The sequence below is a fragment of the Saprolegnia parasitica genome, assembly GCF_000151545.1.
Source record: "Saprolegnia parasitica CBS 223.65 unplaced genomic scaffold supercont2.40, whole genome shotgun sequence".
NCBI lineage: Eukaryota > Oomycota > Saprolegniomycetes > Saprolegniales > Saprolegniaceae > Saprolegnia > Saprolegnia parasitica.
In genome coordinates this window covers 192,187-210,849 of record NW_012156434.1, presented here as the reverse complement: position 1 = coordinate 210,849, position 18,663 = coordinate 192,187, and the positions used below count along the sequence as shown (strand labels likewise).

The 18,663-nt window shown below is 55.1% G+C and overlaps 13 protein-coding genes across 13 annotated transcripts; 7 read left to right on the top strand and 6 right to left on the bottom strand.

Annotated features, from left to right (window-relative positions):
• The first annotated feature begins 251 nt into the window (after positions 1–251).
• SPRG_08827 (hypothetical protein) lies at positions 252–2,229 on the top strand. Its single transcript, XM_012348056.1, has 3 exons — positions 252–1,031; positions 1,261–1,744; positions 1,792–2,229. Exons 1-3 carry the CDS (start codon positions 355–357, stop codon positions 2,182–2,184), a joined length of 1,554 nt encoding a protein of 517 aa, XP_012203446.1. The 5' UTR covers positions 252–354; the 3' UTR covers positions 2,185–2,229.
• SPRG_08826 (hypothetical protein) lies at positions 2,129–4,085 on the bottom strand. The gene is made up of 5 exons (XM_012348055.1): positions 3,629–4,085; positions 3,424–3,579; positions 3,245–3,373; positions 2,926–3,189; positions 2,129–2,880 (listed from the first exon to the last, which is right to left on the bottom strand). Exons 1-5 carry the CDS (start codon positions 4,061–4,063, stop codon positions 2,281–2,283), a joined length of 1,584 nt encoding a protein of 527 aa, XP_012203445.1. The 5' UTR covers positions 4,064–4,085; the 3' UTR covers positions 2,129–2,280.
• Positions 4,086–4,093: 8 nt separating this feature from the next.
• SPRG_08825 (serine/threonine protein kinase) lies at positions 4,094–5,365 on the bottom strand. Its single transcript, XM_012348054.1, has 3 exons — positions 4,985–5,365; positions 4,732–4,929; positions 4,094–4,685 (listed from the first exon to the last, which is right to left on the bottom strand). Exons 1-3 carry the CDS (start codon positions 5,300–5,302, stop codon positions 4,155–4,157), a joined length of 1,047 nt encoding a protein of 348 aa, XP_012203444.1. The 5' UTR covers positions 5,303–5,365; the 3' UTR covers positions 4,094–4,154.
• A 544-nt stretch (positions 5,366–5,909) lies between these two features.
• On the bottom strand, positions 5,910–6,954 carry SPRG_08824 (hypothetical protein). Its single transcript, XM_012348053.1, has 5 exons — positions 6,829–6,954; positions 6,540–6,776; positions 6,404–6,492; positions 6,241–6,358; positions 5,910–6,200 (listed from the first exon to the last, which is right to left on the bottom strand). Exons 1-5 carry the CDS (start codon positions 6,943–6,945, stop codon positions 6,012–6,014), a joined length of 750 nt encoding a protein of 249 aa, XP_012203443.1. The 5' UTR covers positions 6,946–6,954; the 3' UTR covers positions 5,910–6,011.
• A 368-nt stretch (positions 6,955–7,322) lies between these two features.
• Positions 7,323–7,723, bottom strand: SPRG_08823 (hypothetical protein). Its single transcript, XM_012348052.1, has one exon. The coding sequence runs from the start codon at positions 7,692–7,694 to the stop codon at positions 7,362–7,364; it is 333 nt and encodes a 110-aa protein (XP_012203442.1). The 5' UTR covers positions 7,695–7,723; the 3' UTR covers positions 7,323–7,361.
• A 389-nt stretch (positions 7,724–8,112) lies between these two features.
• SPRG_08822 (hypothetical protein) lies at positions 8,113–9,053 on the top strand. The gene is made up of 2 exons (XM_012348051.1): positions 8,113–8,176; positions 8,234–9,053. Exon 2 carries the CDS (start codon positions 8,275–8,277, stop codon positions 8,953–8,955), a length of 681 nt encoding a protein of 226 aa, XP_012203441.1. The 5' UTR covers positions 8,113–8,176; positions 8,234–8,274; the 3' UTR covers positions 8,956–9,053.
• A 235-nt stretch (positions 9,054–9,288) lies between these two features.
• Positions 9,289–10,233, top strand: SPRG_08821 (hypothetical protein). The gene is made up of 5 exons (XM_012348050.1): positions 9,289–9,344; positions 9,396–9,455; positions 9,508–9,742; positions 9,794–9,849; positions 9,911–10,233. The coding sequence occupies exons 1-5, from the start codon at positions 9,309–9,311 to the stop codon at positions 10,160–10,162; spliced, it is 639 nt and encodes a 212-aa protein (XP_012203440.1). The 5' UTR covers positions 9,289–9,308; the 3' UTR covers positions 10,163–10,233.
• SPRG_08820 (hypothetical protein) lies at positions 10,127–11,409 on the bottom strand. The gene is made up of 7 exons (XM_012348049.1): positions 11,269–11,409; positions 11,010–11,223; positions 10,866–10,958; positions 10,682–10,807; positions 10,571–10,635; positions 10,397–10,511; positions 10,127–10,345 (listed from the first exon to the last, which is right to left on the bottom strand). Exons 1-7 carry the CDS (start codon positions 11,355–11,357, stop codon positions 10,247–10,249), a joined length of 801 nt encoding a protein of 266 aa, XP_012203439.1. The 5' UTR covers positions 11,358–11,409; the 3' UTR covers positions 10,127–10,246.
• Positions 11,410–11,561: 152 nt separating this feature from the next.
• On the top strand, positions 11,562–11,819 carry SPRG_08819 (hypothetical protein; the record flags this gene model as incomplete). Its single annotated transcript, XM_012348048.1, has 2 exons — positions 11,562–11,734; positions 11,801–11,819. The coding sequence occupies 2 exons, from the start codon at positions 11,562–11,564 to the stop codon at positions 11,817–11,819; spliced, it is 192 nt and encodes a 63-aa protein (XP_012203438.1).
• A 403-nt stretch (positions 11,820–12,222) lies between these two features.
• SPRG_08818 (hypothetical protein) lies at positions 12,223–13,448 on the top strand. The gene is made up of 5 exons (XM_012348047.1): positions 12,223–12,405; positions 12,461–12,654; positions 12,699–12,936; positions 13,004–13,132; positions 13,185–13,448. The coding sequence occupies exons 1-5, from the start codon at positions 12,241–12,243 to the stop codon at positions 13,410–13,412; spliced, it is 954 nt and encodes a 317-aa protein (XP_012203437.1). The 5' UTR covers positions 12,223–12,240; the 3' UTR covers positions 13,413–13,448.
• Positions 13,413–14,762, bottom strand: SPRG_08817 (hypothetical protein). Its single transcript, XM_012348046.1, has 3 exons — positions 14,346–14,762; positions 13,971–14,297; positions 13,413–13,928 (listed from the first exon to the last, which is right to left on the bottom strand). The coding sequence occupies exons 1-3, from the start codon at positions 14,753–14,755 to the stop codon at positions 13,442–13,444; spliced, it is 1,224 nt and encodes a 407-aa protein (XP_012203436.1). The 5' UTR covers positions 14,756–14,762; the 3' UTR covers positions 13,413–13,441.
• A 423-nt stretch (positions 14,763–15,185) lies between these two features.
• Positions 15,186–15,970, top strand: SPRG_08816 (hypothetical protein; the record flags this gene model as incomplete). Its single annotated transcript, XM_012348045.1, has 2 exons — positions 15,186–15,566; positions 15,610–15,970. The coding sequence occupies 2 exons, from the start codon at positions 15,186–15,188 to the stop codon at positions 15,865–15,867; spliced, it is 639 nt and encodes a 212-aa protein (XP_012203435.1). The 3' UTR covers positions 15,868–15,970.
• A 464-nt stretch (positions 15,971–16,434) lies between these two features.
• SPRG_08815 (hypothetical protein) lies at positions 16,435–17,707 on the top strand (the record flags this gene model as incomplete). Its single annotated transcript, XM_012348044.1, has 5 exons — positions 16,435–16,479; positions 16,524–16,676; positions 16,762–17,091; positions 17,321–17,518; positions 17,561–17,707. 5 exons carry the CDS (start codon positions 16,435–16,437, stop codon positions 17,705–17,707), a joined length of 873 nt encoding a protein of 290 aa, XP_012203434.1.
• Between the last annotated feature and the right edge of the window lie 956 nt (positions 17,708–18,663).

Sequence of the window (18,663 nt, the reverse complement as noted above, 5' to 3'; positions counted from 1 at the left end):
GCATGTACCGGTACATATGCCAATCAATCCCTCAACTCTGGAGGAGAGCTCTCCGAAGCTTCGCTGTTTGTGATCGATAGCCGCCCTGGGGGTGACTCGCAAAGAGAGGTCTGGCAGAGACCGGTCAGGGTGAGACCGGTGGACTGCACCTGCGCGCGATCCGAGCGCAGCCGGGATATTCCCGAAGCGTACACTGTACTTGTCGATGCGCCGATCACTTCCTTGCCATCAATACGACCAGGATCCGGATAAAGATAGACGGCGCTAGGGTATGGTATACAAAACAAAGATTCGATGGGTCGAGTGACTAGATAAGGCCACACACAGTTTCGATATCCAAGGCAAAGGAGAACGATGGCCGCTTCGCTCGACGAGATCGTGCACAACAGCCGCGCCGTGACGGACGGCCTCAAGAAGATGTACATCTCCAAGATCAAGCCGCTCGAGAAGAAGTACCTCTTCGACGAGTTCCACTCGCCGCTGCTCAGCGAAGCCGACTTTGACGCCAAGCCCACGGTGCTCATGATCGGCCAGTACTCGGTCGGCAAGACGTCCTTCATCGAGTACCTTCTCGGGCAAAAGTTCCCTGGTGCACGCGTCGGCCCCGAGCCCACGACCGACCGCTTCATGGCCGTCATGTACGGCGACGAGGAGCGCATCGTGCCAGGCAATGCGCTCGCCGTCTCCCCGGATCTCCCGTATGGCGGCCTGAGCATGTTTGGTACGTCGTTCCTCAACAAGTTTGAAGCGTCGCAAGTGCCGTGCAAGCAGCTCGAGCACATGACCGTCATCGACACACCGGGTATTCTGTCGGGCGAGAAGCAGCGCATTTCGCGCGGCTACGACTTCGTGCAGGTCGCCAAGTGGTTCGCCGAGCGTGCCGACATGATCCTCCTCCTCTTCGACGCGCACAAGCTCGACATTTCGGACGAATTCCAGCGCGTCATTGAAGTCCTCAAGGGTCATGACGACAAGATCCGCTGCGTTCTCAACAAGTCGGACCAGATCGACCAGCAGAAGCTCATGCGGGTGTACGTATTGTGTGTATGCATGTGCATGAGAATGACGCAGCACGCGAGGACGAGATTGCCCCATTGCGCAGGGGTTTTGAGGCCTCTCAGAGGCCATTGAAACCAAAACCGCTACGTCGAGGTGCGATTGCCGTCTACGTACGCGCGTTCGCACCGCGATCAGAGCGTGCTGCTTTCTTTTCGCAATTATGCTCTTGTTTCTTGAAAGCTCATGTTGGTGTTTGCATAGGTACGGTGCACTCATGTGGTCCATGGGCAAGGTCATGAAGACACCGGAAGTCATGCGTGTATTTATCGGGTCCTTCTGGGACCAGCCACTGCTCTTCAACGACAACGCCGCGCTTTTTGAGAAGGAGCGCAGCGACCTTATGAGCGAGCTCCGGAAGCTGCCGCACAACGCTGCGATCCGCAAGGTGAACGAGCTCGTGAAGCGAGTTCGTCTTGCCAAGGTCCACGCGTACCTCATTGGGCACCTCCGCGACCAAATGCCCATGATGATCGGAAAGGACCGCAAGCAACAAGAGCTCATTGCGACCTTGCCGCAGGTCTTCCGTGAGGTCCAGAAGAAGTACAACCTCCCGCCTGGTGATTTCCCCAGCCTCGAGGACTTTCAGAAGAAGCTCGAGGAGCGGAAGTTTGACAGCTTCAGCAAGCTGCAGATCAAGATGATCCAGGACGTCGAAGAGCTCATGTCGCGCGACATTCCCAAGCTCGTACGCCGATATTGGCACATGCGATGTACGATGAACGACGTGTGTAGATGATGGCGCTGCCCAAAAAGGACGGCACGAACGTTCGTACCGACTCGAGCGACTCGATTAACCCGTTCTTGTCCAAGACACTCGACTGGGTCGTCACGCCTTTCAAGGAAGAATATGACGCCATCTTCCGCACGCTGAGCGTCAACTCGATGGGCGAGGCCAGTGGTATGGCGTGTATGACGCCTCTGCTTGCCACGGGCTGCTCCCAGGAACTGCTCAAGGTCATTTGGGATCTCGCCGATGTTGACAAGGACGGGTTCCTCGACAACGAGGAGTTCGCTCTTGCCATGTTCCTCTGCCACCAAGTGAAGGACGCCAAGGACACGGGCTTTGAGCTCCCAAAGGAACTTTCGGAGAACATGTACCCACCGAGCCACCTCGGCCGCAAGTAGTTAGCGTAGCAACCCGCTTCTCATTCATATATATCTTGTCGCCAATTCTCTTAGCTTCTCTTTGACAGTATTGTGCTTTGGACGGAGGCTCGATGGCTAAGACGGCGCCGTCGACAAATATTCGTCCTGGGCAGCTTCGCGCAGCTCGTCGTAGGTAAGAGCGCGCTCGTCCTCATCCAGAAGCCGCGCCCCCGAGCTGCTGGACGTCTCGGCCACAGGTAGGCTTGCCGGCGAAATCGCGTGCTTGGACTTTGGCTTGGCGGCGCTATGAGCGGCGGCGGACGCAGGCGTGAGCTGTGCGATGACGCACTTTTCGATCGTTTCGAGGTACTCGAGCATGTTGGCGTCTGTAATGTCGGTGAGGCTGCCGTGCGACGGCGTTTTTTGCTTATCGGTTGTTTGATGTAGGAGCGTAAAGATCGAGTGCACGGACGCCTTGATGCGCCCGAGACGCACGCACGTCTCGTCGTACTCGGTGTCCATCTGGGTGTTGCGCTCGTCGATGGACCGCAGTTTGGCGCTGAGCGCACGAAGGTGCGTCTTATCGAGGACGCTAGCGCCAAGACCTTCCTGCTGCTTGTACGCTTCGAGCGCGGCGACCGTCCGATCCAACTCGATGCGTACGTCATCCACTTCTTTGTGGAGGCCTTCAACGTGCTTGAATTTTTTAAAGTTGTCTTCGTCCTTGCGCTGAATCTAGCTCGACAGTGATAAGGTCCACACTACAGCAGAAGGATATGCCTCAAGTGTCAGCCTTTCAGCATCGGGGACGCCCGTCTCGGCAAAGATGTGCTCAAAGAGCTGCTGGTACTTGGCAGCTTCGGCGCTCGACGCGCTTGCCATCGCTTTATCATATGCAATCTTCCAGGAAGAGAGCGCCGAGGCGTGGTGCAGAGAGAGCTCCTGGTCAGGCGACAGCTGACCGCTGACAATCTCGGCTTCGGGCGCCAGCTCAATTGCGCGCGCGAGCTCCGCGGCTTCGTGGCTTGACGAAGCGATGAGCAGCTACAACAATAGATGGAATAGTACTTTGCACATAGATATACAAAAACGCATGCACCCGAAGCTCGCGGAACTCTTTCTCATACGATTGCTGCTCTGCGTCGACGAGAGCTTGGAGTTCGTGCACTTCCTTATCAATCTGAACTTTGCCAGCGACGCTACGCGCGAGCTCAGCCGTCGCCGCTTCCTATCATTTCGCCGCATTTCTGTGCACGTTCACACCGCGATCCAACTTACAAGCCGTGCTTTGTACTCGAACGTCTCTCGCTCGAGTTTCTTGTAGATACCATCGAAGACGACCCGGTCGCGCCGGACCTTGTCGATTTGCTGGCGCAAGTGCTTGTTGACGGAGTCGACTTCGTTCTTCTTGACGAGTGAAATCTCGAGCCGGTTCTACCCTCACGTCCAGTACATGTTGGTGGACTGCTTTGAACCATTCTACCTCGAGGGCTCGTAGGCGGCGCGTGGCAGCGGCGGCCGACTCGAGTTTTTCGCTTTGCACAAACTCATCGCGGACGCGTTGTAACTCGTCATGGTGCCGACGGATCGCAGCCTCAAGCTTGGCGATCGTACGCTTCTCGGCCTCGATCTTTTGCGTATAGGATGTGCTCTGCTTCTGGAGACGCTGGAGCTTTTCCTGCTTGGCCGCCCCCATCATCGTCTTGGCCTCGCGCAGCTCGATTGCGAGCTCTTGCTTGAGGATTTGGTTGCTTTCGTGGATCTGCCGAATCACTGCTCGCTGTTCCTGCACTGTGTAGCGCTTTGTCGTTGCATCGTCGGTGTCGAAGCGCATTCCCGACTCGTTCACTTCATCGTCATGCGTATCGTCATCTTCGTCGTACGTCTTGAACGCGTGACCTGCGCCGTCTGTGTCCATGACTTCGTTGCAAAAATAACGACTGCAATGGAAACGACACAAAGAGGTTTTTATTGTCCCACACTTTAGACGCCACACAGACAGAACAGAACTAACATGGCGGCATTTGCCGAAGCACGTCACCGGCACGGAGACGTGTGGCCGGGTTTTTGTCCAAGAGGCCACGCAGGAGACTCTTGAGGTCGTCCGAGACGGATTCCCAAACGGGTTGCGAAAACTCGACGGGGCTGTTGCACACGTTGTGGAGGATCTCGGCCTCGCTAAGCGATCCGCGCGGGTCGAATGGGTGGCAGCCCGAGAGCATGATGTACAGAATGCACCCGAGAGACCACATGTCCATTGCCGCTTCAACCTTTGCGTACGGGGTGCTAAGCATCTCGGGCGACCAATACGACTTGGTACCGCTCTGCGGAATGCTCGACAACGTAATGGCGCGCTTCAACGGCATGGAGCTTGCACGAGGGTTCGGGATAGTAGCCGACCCAAAGTCAATGATCTTGACGCGCACGCTCTCGTCGTTGGCGATCATGATGTTGTCGGGCTTCAAGTCGCAGTGCACCATGCCGTGTGTGTGCATGAAGTCCAGCGCTGATGCGACCTGGGTGAGAATGCTTCGAGCAGCCTACGATAGCATATTAGCCCAGTTAGAGACATCGGCGTCAACATACGCCATCGTCTAGCCGCTTGCGTTGTTGTACGTAATCAAAGAGCGTCATGCCGTCAACGAACTCTACGACGATGTAGTGGAAGCCGTCGTGCGTGTAGTAATCGTTGAGCTCAACGATGTTGGCGTGGCCGCCTGCCATTTTGACGCAGCACAAAGCAGTGCGCTCACGGGTCGCTTCCTCGTAGCAGTCAGCAATCACCTACCACAAATACAAACAGTGAGTGAGATGACGATGATGTGTCCCTGGAAATCACCTTAACGGCAGACAGCGTGTTGTTGCCCTTGTGGATGCACTGCATGACCATGCCAAAGGCGCCCGAGCCGAGCGCGCGTGAGAACACAATGTCGTACTCGTCGTCAAAGACCCGGGCGGATGTCATCGCGCCGTCATTGAGTGTAGGCAAGCGAGACACGAGCCACGTGGCGCCAGCAGTGGCTGCGACGCCTAGCAGTGGGAGGTATTCGCACTGTGCTAGGCGGCTGGAGAAGCGCGGTGCCATCGAAAGGTTCCGGAAGCCGCGCTTCGTCGGTCGGTAGCGGCGTCGGATCGTTGTGGCAGCGGCTCGAAACATTACTTTGTGGGCGACATCCACCTCTGCAGCAGCCGCACCTGGCTCTCTTCCAGCTGGGCGCCGTCTTTCTAATTGCGGCTCTATGCGGTTTTTATTCTGCCACTTGGAATTAATACTCGGTCGTTCTATGTGAGTGAGCTAAATCAATATTAAAAATTGCTTAAAATGACGCTGTCGCCATGTCTATTTTACACCAATCGGGCCGTCGCACATGCTAGATTCCTCGAGGCGTGGATCTGATTGGCTACGGCGACGGCGAAATCACATTGGACCACGCCAAGCGGCACCAGTGCGATTTCCTGTCGATTTTTGGCACTGGCATGAGCGGCGCAGCTCACGAGTGCGAGAGAGACTCAAGACTGAGTCTGAGTGCGAGCCTTTACTCTCAGCGTACTAAAGATACGAAGACGTCAACACACTGGTCTGCAGTGAACTGTGGGCTACCGGTATTAATACTAGTAGCATTGACTGTCAAGTTGTTGACTCTGTACGTCCACGATGTTTCCACGCTGCGACGACGAGTTTGCAAGGAGGCGCTGGCTTGCGCAGTGTGACAGCTCTGCCAGGGAGCCAAGGTACATAGCGAATAAGAAATAACTCGATGAGCTCGCGTTGCTGGTACCAAGGCCATAATAAACCTTGCCGGTACGAAGGAGTGCTAACGGTACTTTCTTTTCAAGGGCAATGCAGTAGAATTGGGCGATGTCATTTACATGAAGAAATCATCGTCATCGCCTGTGGCCACGTTACCCTCAGTGTCGGCAACAACCTGGACGTTGGTTTCGTGCTGCTTGCGGCGCTTGCTCTTATTCTTGGCTTCAGCCAGCTTGCGCTTCGGCTGCTTCGTCTTCTTGGAACCGGCTGTGTCATCATCTTTGTCGTCATCCTTGGTGTTTTCCTAAAAAAATGAGTAATCGGACATCTAGAGTTTAGCCTACATCGTCGGATTCAGCCACCGTGGGCTCGTTTGCGTCGCAGAAGCAGTAGTTGTCGAAATCGGCGTGTGACTTCTGTGCCTCGTACGCTTTGATCGCCGCCTCCTTCAACTCATTTTGCCTAGTCGCGCGTGTGTACACGACTCGTATGCAGCGATTGCTGTACCGAGCAAGTTCGTCGTCCGAAAGTTGCTTTTTGGTCTTCTCAGCGAAGAGGTTGATGTATTTCTCGCCCTTGGGGTAGTAAAAGATGTACTACAGCAGGAGTTATTAGCACCACGGGATCTAGCAAGGTACAATACCATCATGTCTTTCTTCGCAGCCTCGTAAGCATCCTCCAACGCCTTGGTTGGGGTAGCCGTAATCTGCGCCTTGAGCTTTTTCAACGTGCGCATGATGCGTCGCCGGTCGAAGAACTTGACTTTTCTGTACTTGAGCGAGATTTCGCGCTCAGTCTCTTGCTGTAGTTTTGCATCCACCTGCGCTTGGAGCTCGGCGAGCTCCTCCGTCTTGGCCGAGCGAATGTCGTCGGGCAGCGTCTAGAATGGGTTGTTGTTTAGAGGTTGGAGTGTATTGAGATCGATGACGCACGTCCTTCTTTAGAAGGCGCTCAAGATTGCGCAGCTTGTTCTTGAGCGACTGTGTCTTCTTCTTGGGCTTGACGCCTGCCTTCTTTAGACGAAGAATCGTCCCCGCCGTCGGTGCCATCTTGTTGCGTTTCCAGATTGATGGTTGGTGGCATATTCTGTGGCCTTCGAAGTTCGGATATCGAAGTACGAAGCGTTTTGGCGATAGGCTGCCACGTGCTGCTTGCATCTTTTTGCTGGGCGTCCGGTCACGGTGGCTAGTCGTCCCGCGAGATGAAAAAGGTGGCAAGTGGAATCAAACTTACTCGCAATACGCCGCTTTTCCTCACTAGTTATCATACGTGCATGACATGCGACCATCTTGTGAAGGACCTGCAGCAGGCGACCCGTGGTGCCTGCTCGCCACGGTGTAGCGGCCGTCGCTTCAATAAGCATTACCCGCTGCAGGGGACGCAGTCTAGATATACCGGTAGCTGCTGTACCACACTACACCGCGAATGCGTCGTACTTGCAATGCAGGATACATTACAGGTTTGTTTATCGCTTCTTGAAGCCATACTTCTTTCGCTCGTAGAAGAGATCGGTCTTGGAGCTGCCAACGTTGACAATCTTTGGGCAGCCATCGCGGTCCTTTTCGAGTTGCGTGCACTCTCGACAATAGTACGCGTCTGAGATGCCAGGCCCACCGCAGATGACGCAGCGGCCTTGGTACGAGCCGTAGTTGCACTCATCACAGACGCGCACGAGCGTCTGAGGCTTGACGTACGAGTCGCAGATGACGCACTTACCATCATCTTTCTCGCAGAGGCGGCCGATTGCAATGCCGGGCTGCTTGCGGCACATGATGAGGTCAGGGTGGTGCTTGGCCATCGTTGGGATTTATGCTGTGTGGTGTGAGCTAGACAATACAGTATTTGATGGTGTTACATATAGTGTAATGATCCAACAGTAGGAACGAAATTACTGTAGCAAGCTGTGTCATTTTAAATATGCTGTTTTTTCTATTACCGTGGCTGGCTTGCACGCTTCAGCCTAAAAATACTTGACGCAGCTGCGGTCGCATAGACGGAATTAAATAGCTTGTTTTTGTATGCGTTTGCAATGGTTTAAAAAAAGACAGACTGTGTGGGCTGCTTGAAATATTCAAATCCGGCTGGGGCGCACGCTCTCGGCTTTGATTGGTGGAGTATTTCTCGGGAGCCAATGAAATTGCTATACGGGGTAGGGGAGAACGCGGGGCGCAAAAAGAAGCAGCGCCTTTTAAGCCGTCGGTAGTATACCATATTCAACGTCAGTTCAAATTTCTCTCTGGTGGCGTCTATACTATAGATAACCCCTGTGAAGCCGACGAGGTACTGGAACGGCATGCTGCCGACGATGCTGGTCATCTCACGGGAATGATGCGATAGCTACGATATCCACCATTTACGCCCAAGAAGACACGATTAAGATGGACTCGCCGCACTCGGCCAACGAAGTCTGGGGCGATATGCCCCCTGTCGTGAACAAGAAGAAGCGTCGCCTGCAGAAGAAGGCCCCCGGCGCTCCCAAGCGGGGCAAGTCGCCGTACATCCTCTTCTCGATGGACAAACGCGAGGAGATCAAGGCGACAATGCCACCGAACTCCAAGGTCACGGACGTCATGCGCGCCATTGCTGACGCGTGGAGCAAGATGTCGGAGGAAGAGAAGGCGCCATGGAAGCTCTCGGCCGAGTCGGACAAGCAGCGGTACGAGGAAGAGATGGCAACGTACGACGGTCCCCTCCGTGTGCCCAACAAGCGCGCCAAGAAGCACCCGAACGCTCCCAAGCGTGCATCGTCGGCCTTTCTCTTCTACTCGCAAGTGATGCGCCCTCGCATCAAGGCTGAGCACGCCGACATGAAGAACACGGAGATCTCCAAGCAGCTTGGCGAAGCGTGGGCAAAGGCCACAAAGGCCCAGAAGGCGCCCTTCGTCGAGAAGGAAAAGGAAGACCGTGCTCGCTACAAGCGTGAGATGGAAGAATGGAACAGCAATAAGACGGAACGGGAGTACCAGGAAGCCCAAGCGCAGCAGTACAACCCGTCGCAGTACGGCTTCGATCACTTGGGCCACTTCCCGGCTGAAGAGTACCATGGCACGGACGTGTAAGCGTGCCCCGGTTGCGCACCCTCTTTTTGCACAGTGTAGTTTGTCATACATCATCCTCTCCCGAGTAACTCTATAAAATGCTGCATGTTCACCCTGCCTTCCCATGGTCGTGTGCCTGCTGCTAAGGTGGTTGTCGAGAGTGCGAATCCTTCTGCCACCCGCCTACAGTACCGTACCGGCATGTCGTTGCTATGTGGTACTACGTAGTACATTGTATTCGGGTGCGCGCTGAAGAGCTGCCGCGTGGGCGGTTGGCACGAACAAGATGACAACCGGATATGTTAACCGGCTGGATCGCATGCTTGCTATTTTTGCACCCAATTCCATTTCGGCGTCTCGAAGACTTGCAAACGATGGAAGCACTCGTCGGTCAAGTCCACCTACCGGCGGTAGCATCTGAATGAGGCCCCAACACCTGCCCACATATGCGAGCTACGTAGGACATCCAGAGCATGTCGGAGCGGGACTTTCTTGCCAAGACCAACGTCGAGCTCGCCTTTGTAAAAAAACCAGAACCCCCACCTTATTGGCATCCTAATTCCATCCCCTTAGGGCCTGACGCGCGACGAAGCCATTGCGCGTCGTCTTTTGCACGGCGTCAACCGCGTGACGCCACCCGTAAACTGTCCGTCGTGGGTCTGCTGCTTGCTGCCATGCATTCTTCGGACCGAAACTATGCGTCTATATACGTCCAACTGCCCAAAGGAGGTTACCGTCGTTCGCAGTGGCAAGAAGCTCTGCATGGACGCCGCCAGCCTCGTCTTTGGCGACGTTGTCATGTTTAAAGGTGCGTTGGCACACGAAGAAGACGGCTTTATCCATGTTAATGTGCATGTAGCTGGGGACGTCATCGCAGCCGACTGCAGACTCTTGGAATGCTCTGAAGACTTCACGGTACGGCCAACACATACACGTCAATCTAGATGAATTGAAATAGTCTTAAACTTTCTGGTAGGTTGAGATGAGTAGCCTGGCCAACGAACGCAACCCGCGGGTTGGCACCACCGAATGCACAGACAAAGATCAAGGCATTTTGAGCCGCAACATGGTGTTCATGTCGACAACTATCATCAAAGGAGACGGCGTCGGCGTCGTCGTGGCCACAGGGGACAACACCATCTGGGGGCAGCTCATCTCGAACAACAAGTGGCCGACGGACGCAACTCAGTCATCCGAGTCGGACCGCTTTATTGCGAATAAGGTCTAGCAGCAAACTTGCTTTACTACTACCTTATGATCGAGACCAATCAACCGTGTGTTGTGAATGGGTTCAGGGTCGGCCAATGACGTTTTACCGGCGAGCAGGGGCTGCGCTGCCTCCTTGACCTTGAGCTGCCGGTGCATCACCGCCTTGCAGGAGCACAATCAAGAGCGGCACGATGATGTACCACTACGAGATACAAACCACATAAGAAGGGACGCATGAGCGATGGGTACTCACGTATTTGCGGAAAAAGCTCTGCTGCTCCTCGGGTTCAGGATCGTTCTCAGAACGAACAGGGGCAACTCCCGGAGGCGCAGCCACCTTGGTGGCGGTGATGACGATGCGCGGGACTCTACGAAGCGAATGCCATGAGCTTTCGATGGATTATGCCATGCCCAGTAGTAAGATTACTCGGGGCCGTCCGTTGCGCCAAAGATGGCGCCGGTGCTGTAAAAGGTGGCCTCCTTGAGATTGCGCTACCAAGAAGCTGCCCTCAGCTGTACAAGTATGACTACCGCAAACCTTTGCGACATCACTGCACGTCTTGGTATCAACAAACGGCGTTCGGAACTCAATCGAAATCAAGTGGCCGACTTCGTTCACATGGAACGCGAGGTCCTCGCGAAAGCGCGCCTTGACTAGGAAGCACTACGGTACACCATGAGAATCGCGCAGCCGTTTGTCATAAAGGGGACGAACGACATACTGCGGGCACGGAAGCCACGACAAACGGCGACTTGGGGTTGCCTGGCTCGGAGCGGGCGCGAATCGTATAAAAACCGTCTTGAGCCACAAGTTTCTAGGTACCGGTATGCATGACGATAGCTTGGAATGAATCATCGCGTCAAACCTGAAAGGCGGACAGCTGCTGCTCGTTGAGCGTGAGTTTCGACGGGAAGATGGCCGTTGGTTTGGTCGGGGCAAAATCAATGTTGACATCACCGCGGGGCGAGAAGGTGCCGATCGCACCATCCTTGGCGATTGAGTGCTCGAGGTCCAGCGTATACCCGCGCTTCGAACGCACGGTCTCGATGTTGAGCTCGACATCCTCGAAGTCGTTGCGGCTACGATAATGTCGTCGGCACGCCTTCGTTATGGCACCGTCATACCTCGCCTTCTCCTGCTCACGGGGATCGCATGCAACGAGCTGGAGCAGACCAGCGAAGCATAGCGTCAGTAGTAGGAGCGTCGTCTTCATGCTTGCAGCCACAAGAAGCTTGAATTGACGTCCCTTGAGCGTTGCTGCAGAGACGCACCCAATGCTGAATATTGGTGCGCCTTTTGAGGCCTCATCTCGATCAAGTACGCTTATCTAAGTGCGGTGGTCCTTTTATGTGTCCGCATGGCCAGTGGTGATCCACGGAATTGCCATTCGCGAAGAAACCAACCACGCAGCGTTAGCATGGAGGACAAGAACGGACCCGTCGTCGGCAAGTCGGGCAAGAAGATCTGCTGCTCCTGCCCCGAGACAAAGTCGGTGCGCGACCTCTGCGTCATCTCCAAGGGTGAAGAACACTGCGCCGACGTTATTGAAGCCCACAAGCAGTGTCTGCGCGCCGAAGGCTTTCGCATCAAGTAGGGACGACAAGCAAGCGAAATCTATATACTATCTTATCCTTGCCGCACCAGCATCGCGGGTAGTCTTGTGCACGCAGTGTAAGCAATCGCGCAAGATAACTTGACGCGCGGGGTAGCGTCATGACTGAAGTATTGCGATGGCCGCACACACTAACGGTGGTGCTCGATAGCACTAGCAACAACAATTGTGCAGGTGTAGTTCTCATTACGCAAGCGATGGTTAGCACCGCTAGATAGATCAACGACTGCGCTCGCATTCGCGCCGTTTCTCACCACTTCAACCCCAATAGCACGCGCATTGCAAGAACTGTCGGTGAAGAGTTCAAGACCTCGTCAACAGCGTTGGCGGTCCTCGGCCAAACTGACGAGCACCGACGCTCAGCGACGCAGAAGCAACTTCGAGAAGGGTCGCGCTTTTCATGCCACCATCGTGGCTTCAGCAGAAGGCTAATCCGGATGGTTTGCGGCACGGTATCCGGGCAGGTGGGTATTTGAACGCAGCCATGCGAACGACTTCGCCGGTGACGCGTGTGCTGTACCGCGAGTTACTACGGAGCGCCAAACTTCTCGACAAGCACGCAGCAGTGAAGGCGCTTATGTGCCCGAGCGAGGTTGCTGACAGTGCCATATGCCACAAGGCTGTCATGGGATTACACCAGCATCAACTGGTACTCGTATATCCCGTGGAACGACGGGGCCTCTCATTCACAGGACCGTATGTAGTGCTACTGGCCGTACGAGTCGGCTAAGCAGCGCATGCGTGCGCTCTTCCGGACGTCTCCTGCTTCATCAGAGGCTCTCGACGCAGCCTTCCGGGGCTTGCGCTACCTCAATGCCAAGTTGCACCTTGCCCAGGAGTACGATTTGCTGCATGTCGAGTCGGACGAGCTACCGTCACGGCCTCCTCGCATCACGACGTAAGATGAAATCGCCTTTTGCAATGTTTGACGCTTTTGAGTAGAACTATTCGTCGGGGCGTCTTTTTGATTGCGCACCCTCTGACCGTGCGGCCGTTTGAGCAGAGCGTAGTTCTGCTGACGCGTCACGATACGAAGGGCACGAAGGGCGTTATCGTCAACGACGAAGGTGACGCCAAACAGTCGTCGCTTCATAGCTACCCTGTCGAAAGTGCGCTTCAAGCCGCTTTTCCGTCGCACCCGCTATTGTACGGCGGTCCTGTAGCGACCAACTCAATTCAGGTACCGACCTCTGCGCATCATCAGTGTACTACTAGTATAATCCTGGACATTCCGATATGTATAATAGTTCCTGCATCCGCATGCCGAGCTTGGTGGCAGTCTTGTAACGCCCGACGAAGTGGATACCCCGGTCTTCATTCAGCACGACCTCTCGGTGTTGGTCAAGCCTGCCCACGCCAACATCGACCGCAGCAAGGTGCTGTCATTCTGTATCTTTTCTTCGGCATTATCAATCAATCCTCTCATAGGTCACGTTCGTCCACGGCCATGCATCATGGGTCCCGAAGCAACTACAGCGCGAACTTGATGCTGGGGGCTGGCTCATGGTCGAGGCACCTTTGGCATTGGTGCTAAATCCACCGGCGAAAAACCTTTGGGTGCATATGCTCCAAGAGCTTGGCGATGAACATGCTGCGATGAGTCGCATCCCGAAATCTGTCGACTTCTACGTGCCCCCCGAAGTCGAGACAATTTAACCGAGTCGTGTTTGTTTATGCATGACTACCTACGCCTGCTTGGGTTGTTTTTGGAACACGTAGATGAAAAAAGGCTTCGCAACACTTGGCGCGGCAGCGCTTGGCGAAAGCTCTTGGCACTCGAGGATTTCCCACACGTGGTCGTCCGAAGTTGTCGGCCAATCGAGCAGGCCGATGCGGTTGTTCGGGTTACCATACGTGAGAAGAATCATGGACCCCATCGGTTGCAGAAGTCGCATGCATTCGCTCATGACGGCGGCGGCATCCGGGAAGTCGGCGGCATTGTCACTTGTTAGCGTCTTCCAAACGTGCGTGCCCGTCGTGAGGTCCGTCTCGGGCGCCAAAAGCATCGTATCCAAGCAGCCTTTGTCGACGATACAAGCGACAGAGCTGTCGCCGAACCCCGCCATCTTGGTCATGTCGGCTGATACGAATTGCACGGAGGAGTCTGCATACTTGGCTTGCATGTTCTTGACGACGTTGGCTGCGTAGTCGGTGGCCGTCACATTGCAAAACCTACGTCAAAGTTTCGTGCTGGTAGCGGTCATCTAAACGTACCCGTCCTTTTCCATGTCAATAGGAAGCGTGCTGGCACCACTGCCTGCGATGAGAACGGCATCCAATGGCGCCGCATAACGCCGGAAGAGGTCGCGCATGATCGCGTAAGAGCAGTACCAGTCGAATTCGTCTTCGTCTTCGTACCGGCTTTCCCAGTACGTTTGCTTTCCGAGCTGAATGAGCGAGATCTTGGTCGCGTGCGGCCGCACAATCTCGTCGCCAGCTGCAATCATGGCCACGGGCCAGATCAGTGACACAAGCTTGCCCGTGTCCACGCAAAAAAGCGGTGCGATCTTGACGTTAATGTTGCTCTTGGCGCAACGCAGACTACCATAAATGTCGTGAGGTTCATAGTGCGAAAAGGTGATTCCGTACAGTGCGCCAACGTCATCGAGCACGTAGTGGTACAGGTCGGACGCATTGTGGCCAAACTTGATGCTGTACGCGCAGTGCACCAGATTCACGACAATATCGTCCACCGTCGCTACCTCCGGCGTAAAGTGGGACGCGATCTTCTGAATCTTGTGGCGCAAAGTTTCGTTTGACTCTAGCTCTTCACGCGCATTGCGGGCTGTCTGGAAGAGCCATGCGTGATCGAGGACCCAGATGCCGCTCTCAGGCGTCGCGCATCTGGCAGCAACAACCGTCGTCTTGCCATCGACGACCTCACGCCGCAGCAGAGGACAGCCATATTCGTTGGAGAGAGCCTTGAGCAACGCTTCCTCGCGCAAGTGGATGGGAACATCGTAGTGGCTAAACTGCGCAGCATGTCGCTCCATGGCCATTGCGTGCTTGTAACGAAATGACAAGCGCCAACAATTCCACTTGCAGTATCCGGATATCACGACCTAAAACAAACAAAACTCGATATAGTCGTTGCAACTTGCAACGACTGTATCGGTAGCTTGCAACTTGCAAGCTACCGGTAGCCGAGCCACTTTTCGTTCGGCGTCAAATGTTGTCCAAGATCGCGGCTGCGGCACATAGCAGTCACCGGTTGAATATGGCGTTGAGGTCTTATAACGCTAGTGAGGTCTCCGTCAGGGCGGGGCGGGCATCAAATTGTGGGCGTGCTGGGATTGGGTGACCCGATCTTGGCCGTCGTCCGTGCGCACCGAGTGTGCCATCTTGTGATCATTTCTACGTAGCCGGCCACATTCATCAACCGGAGAAACGGGTTGGACCAAAGGCCAAAGCGATTGTAGGTGCAAAGAGATGAGCGGCGTCGTCGTGCTCTCGCAGCTTGTGCACCCAAAATTCAAGAGTATCGCCCGCCGCGACGTGGTCGTGTGGAAGCGAGCGCGCCTCGAGTACGAGACCTCCATGCGGCGCGAGTGTCAACGAACGAACCGGAGCTACGCATCGACGTGTGTTCCGGTCCGCAATTCGTTCGCTTCCGTGGGGTTTCTCGAGTTCCTGATGAAGACGAAGTGGGGCCTTTGGGACGACTACAAACTGCTGAACGTACCCGAAGACAAACTGTGGGAAGCGATCAACGACATCATCGACAAGAAGACGAACAAGACGGCGCTCACGTACGACAAGGTTTTTACCTTGCTCGCCTTCGACCACAACGAAGAAGATATCGAAGACCGGGTCAACAGCTTTGTTTTCATGCCCCTCCCAAATGATTGAAGAGCATGGCTTCAGCGAGAAGCTCAAGAACGGCAAGATCAAGGCGAAGATCTTCAAGGCGCTTGTCGAACGGATTCGTCCCCAGGAACTACTACAGACGGACGTGAAGCAGCAGATGGATGAGAAAATGGCGGTCAAGGAGCATGCTGGCCTCAAACACCTTGGGAAGATCATCCTGAAGCGAGCACTTCTCTTCAAGTCGTGGAGCCCCGAGACGAAGCGCTTTCGCGACAAGGAGTCGTCCGACGAAGAAGAAGAATAGCAAGGTGCGCGCGAGAAGTAGAAGAAGCGCAAATTCAAGCAGGAGGACACCGAGCCACCAGTGCAGGAGGATACCGAGCCACCTGTGCAGAAGGACACCAAACCACCAGTGCAGAAGGACACCAAACCACCAGTGCAGAAGGACACCAAACCACCAGTGCAGAAGGACACCAAGCCATCAGTGCAAAAGGACACCAAACCACCAGTGCAGGACACCAAGGACTAAGACAATGAAGGATCGTGCTGGCACTGCGGCAGCAAGATGCACAATTTGCGAGATTGCCCGTGTGCGAACGCGAAGCAAAAAGAGGGAGCCATCAAGATGAACTGGAAAGGCGGTCGTCGCGGCGGCAGCCGCAGCGAGGCAATGCGGCAAGCGGCAACACAAAGAAGACCAAGCTGAGTCACCTCAAAGCGTTCTCCGGACTCGGTCAGTTCCTCGCGCGCGGGCAGTGAAGATCACATGGGTTTGACGCTCAACAGTGTTCTCGACGTGCCTTGTGTGCCGGATAGTGATTGCGGTCTGAACATCATTCCCGCCAAGATGGTTTAGCTGCTCAAGCAGAAGATGCCCGAACTTGAAGTCATCAACTTGGACCAACCTCAGCTTGGGGTAGCTGTGAGCAAGACGGTGTTGCAGCTGGACAAAAGGTTCAGTTGCGTCTGCAACTCCTCACGGCTGCCGGTCCCGTCAACGTGCCTGGTTTGCAAGCGTGCTACGTTGATGACGAAGGCGACGAGATTCTGGTGTCGAACGACGTGCTGGTGATGCTCGGCATCGATCTCGAACGTCTCCTCGAGCAAGTGGCCGTTGGACAGTCTCCTTCTTTCAACCTGAATAAAAAGAGATGATCTTCAGTGTGAAGACGACGACCTCGAAGACCTTGCTGCGTAGCTCAAAGCGATACGGGTTGACGACGCGCTTGACACGGACCGTCTCGATCGTGAAGACGCTGCGAGCATGCCGGCTCGCTCGATCTTGGAAAGCTTTTCCGCGGAGCGCTATGAACGGCTCGAGAAGATCGTCAAGAGCAACGAGATTTGGCACACAGTCTTTCGCGACACCGACCTACCAGCAGACGTCGAGCCGATGGACATCAAGCTCAAGAAGGATGCGAGCCCGTACAGCTGTGCGGGTCGCAAGCTCTACCTGTACCAGGAGCGCTTTGTTCATTTGTTCGGTCGTCAACTTTTGCGGGACGGCGTGATCGAGCTCTACAAGGAGGTCAAATGGTGCGGTCGCTTGATCAGCGGTCAAGATGTTCGCCATGATCCGGAGCGTATTACGTATTTGTTGGCGCTGCCTTACCCAGCAACGGGTGGGCAGTTGTCTGCGCGAGCAACTAGAAGTTTGCGCTGACGGCGATGCCACTTCAGGCAGCGGCTGGACGACGTTCTGACGGGCAAGCCAACGCAATGCAGCTCAGCTGGCACATCCAGAGTAAGATACTGAGCTCCTCATGTTTCTCGACTCCTCGGGTGACGGCTTCTCGATCATCATCACGCAAGTGAAGAAATCCAACGACAGTGTGCCTGTGTGGACGTTGCAGCACGAACCGGTCGCGTGCATCTCGGGCGTATGGAGGGGTGCTCAGCGCAAGTGGAGCGTGATCGAGCAAGAGGCATACCCGATCGTCAAGGCGTGCCTCGATGTTGAGTACCTTCTTATGCGGCCACGTGGATTCCGCATCTAGACCGACCACACAAATCTTATCAACGTCCTTGCGTCCGGCCAAGAATGGAAACCCGGACAGTGTGGCAAGCTGGCGCGATGGGCCAGCTACATTACGCCTTACCGCTACACGATCGAGCATATCGATGGCGAGCACAACGACGTCTAGGCAGACATGACGTCGCGATGGGGCCATGCGAAAGACAAGGCCGTGAAGCGTTCGCGACCAGAAAATGCAGCCAAGAAAGATGAAGACGAGCGCGAGCAAGCCCGTTTGCATCGTCTGATTAAGTAGAAGAATAAGGGGAAAGAGACGTTGCACAAGAGCGGAACGCTGCGGCCTCTGGACGAAGAGGGTTTGAGTGGCCGAGCTTGTTCGTTGTCAAGGTTGAACGCCGTACCGGACTTCGCGACGTTCTACACGACGTTGGACCTCTGGGTGGTCAAGTCGGCCGACAAGGATGTCATTTGGATCCCCAGTGACGCCTCGGCTTTGGAGCAGCGGCTTTTTATTGTTGCGCATTGTGGACTGATGGGCCACCGCAGCAAGTTTGCGATGAAGATGCATTTGAAGCGGCTCTTTGGACTTGATCAACTGGACGTCAAGCTGACGGCCTTCATGGATCAGTGCTTGCTTTGCCCTCACGTGAAGGGTGGGCGCGTGATTCAGCGCCCGCACAGCCAACTCTGGCACGCGTCCCGTCCCAACGAAGGCATCCACTTTGACTTCCTCTATTTGGGTGACTCGTTCAAGGGGTCCATGTACGTGCTCGCGCTCAAAGGAGACTTGACGCACTATTGCGAGCTTGTGGCGTGTCACATGGCGGACGCGGCCTCAGTCGTGGACGCTTTGATGCACTGGGCTGTGCGGTTTGACTTGCCGCTCGTGTGGGTGTCAGGCCAAGACAGTCACTTCAAGAGCCGAGTGGTTGCAGCGCTGGCCCAAGACTACAAGGTCAATCACCAGATTATTTTGACTTACACGCCGTGGCGCAATGGTACCGTCGTGCGCTTGAGCCGCGATAATCTCCAAGCCTTACGGGTGATGCTGCGCAAGTACCGAGGGAGCTATTAGTACCTCGGGCTTGTGGCGGCGAGCGTTCTCGAGCAGACCATTCTTGGCGC

What these genes read in the sequence shown, in the direction of transcription:
- SPRG_08827 (XM_012348056.1), top strand. Translation starts at nt 355, where the DNA reads ATGGCCGCTTCGCTCGACGAGATCGTGCACAACAGCCGCGCCGTGACG. An exon ending in CAGCAGAAGCTCATGCGGGT is followed by an intron (nt 1,032 to 1,260) that starts GTACGTATTGTG and finishes GTGTTTGCATAG; the next exon opens with GTACGGTGCACTCATGTGGT. An exon ending in CGCGCGACATTCCCAAGCTC is followed by an intron (nt 1,745 to 1,791) that starts GTACGCCGATAT and finishes CGACGTGTGTAG; the next exon opens with ATGATGGCGCTGCCCAAAAA.
- SPRG_08826 (XM_012348055.1), bottom strand. Translation starts at nt 4,063, where the DNA reads ATGGACACAGACGGCGCAGGTCACGCGTTCAAGACGTACGACGAAGAT. An exon ending in TCGAGTACAAAGCACGGCTT is followed by an intron (nt 3,374 to 3,423) that starts GTAAGTTGGATC and finishes GCGAAATGATAG; the next exon opens with GAAGCGGCGACGGCTGAGCT. An exon ending in CTGAAAGGCTGACACTTGAG is followed by an intron (nt 2,881 to 2,925) that starts GCATATCCTTCT and finishes CTGTCGAGCTAG; the next exon opens with ATTCAGCGCAAGGACGAAGA.
- SPRG_08825 (XM_012348054.1), bottom strand. Translation starts at nt 5,302, where the DNA reads ATGTTTCGAGCCGCTGCCACAACGATCCGACGCCGCTACCGACCGACG. An exon ending in ACACGCTGTCTGCCGTTAAG is followed by an intron (nt 4,930 to 4,984) that starts GTGATTTCCAGG and finishes TATTTGTGGTAG; the next exon opens with GTGATTGCTGACTGCTACGA. An exon ending in GCAAGCGGCTAGACGATGGC is followed by an intron (nt 4,686 to 4,731) that starts GTATGTTGACGC and finishes ATGCTATCGTAG; the next exon opens with GCTGCTCGAAGCATTCTCAC.
- SPRG_08824 (XM_012348053.1), bottom strand. Translation starts at nt 6,945, where the DNA reads ATGGCACCGACGGCGGGGACGATTCTTCGTCTAAAGAAGGCAGGCGTC. An exon ending in AGCGCCTTCTAAAGAAGGAC is followed by an intron (nt 6,777 to 6,828) that starts GTGCGTCATCGA and finishes AACCCATTCTAG; the next exon opens with ACGCTGCCCGACGACATTCG. An exon ending in CTGCGAAGAAAGACATGATG is followed by an intron (nt 6,493 to 6,539) that starts GTATTGTACCTT and finishes CTCCTGCTGTAG; the next exon opens with TACATCTTTTACTACCCCAA.
- SPRG_08823 (XM_012348052.1), bottom strand. Translation starts at nt 7,694, where the DNA reads ATGGCCAAGCACCACCCTGACCTCATCATGTGCCGCAAGCAGCCCGGC.
- SPRG_08822 (XM_012348051.1), top strand. Translation starts at nt 8,275, where the DNA reads ATGGACTCGCCGCACTCGGCCAACGAAGTCTGGGGCGATATGCCCCCT.
- SPRG_08821 (XM_012348050.1), top strand. Translation starts at nt 9,309, where the DNA reads ATGGAAGCACTCGTCGGTCAAGTCCACCTACCGGCG. An exon ending in CCAACGTCGAGCTCGCCTTT is followed by an intron (nt 9,456 to 9,507) that starts GTAAAAAAACCA and finishes CCATCCCCTTAG; the next exon opens with GGCCTGACGCGCGACGAAGC. An exon ending in AATGCTCTGAAGACTTCACG is followed by an intron (nt 9,850 to 9,910) that starts GTACGGCCAACA and finishes ACTTTCTGGTAG; the next exon opens with GTTGAGATGAGTAGCCTGGC.
- SPRG_08820 (XM_012348049.1), bottom strand. Translation starts at nt 11,357, where the DNA reads ATGAAGACGACGCTCCTACTACTGACGCTATGCTTCGCTGGTCTGCTC. An exon ending in CGTGCAGTGATGTCGCAAAG is followed by an intron (nt 10,636 to 10,681) that starts GTTTGCGGTAGT and finishes GCTTCTTGGTAG; the next exon opens with CGCAATCTCAAGGAGGCCAC. An exon ending in GGCGCAACGGACGGCCCCGA is followed by an intron (nt 10,512 to 10,570) that starts GTAATCTTACTA and finishes TTCGCTTCGTAG; the next exon opens with AGTCCCGCGCATCGTCATCA.
- SPRG_08818 (XM_012348047.1), top strand. Translation starts at nt 12,241, where the DNA reads ATGCGAACGACTTCGCCGGTGACGCGTGTGCTGTACCGCGAGTTACTA. An exon ending in CGGCCTCCTCGCATCACGAC is followed by an intron (nt 12,655 to 12,698) that starts GTAAGATGAAAT and finishes GCTTTTGAGTAG; the next exon opens with AACTATTCGTCGGGGCGTCT. An exon ending in CCAACATCGACCGCAGCAAG is followed by an intron (nt 13,133 to 13,184) that starts GTGCTGTCATTC and finishes ATCCTCTCATAG; the next exon opens with GTCACGTTCGTCCACGGCCA.
- SPRG_08817 (XM_012348046.1), bottom strand. Translation starts at nt 14,755, where the DNA reads ATGGCCATGGAGCGACATGCTGCGCAGTTTAGCCACTACGATGTTCCC. An exon ending in CTCGATGACGTTGGCGCACT is followed by an intron (nt 14,298 to 14,345) that starts GTACGGAATCAC and finishes CATTTATGGTAG; the next exon opens with TCTGCGTTGCGCCAAGAGCA. An exon ending in ATTGACATGGAAAAGGACGG is followed by an intron (nt 13,929 to 13,970) that starts GTACGTTTAGAT and finishes ACTTTGACGTAG; the next exon opens with GTTTTGCAATGTGACGGCCA.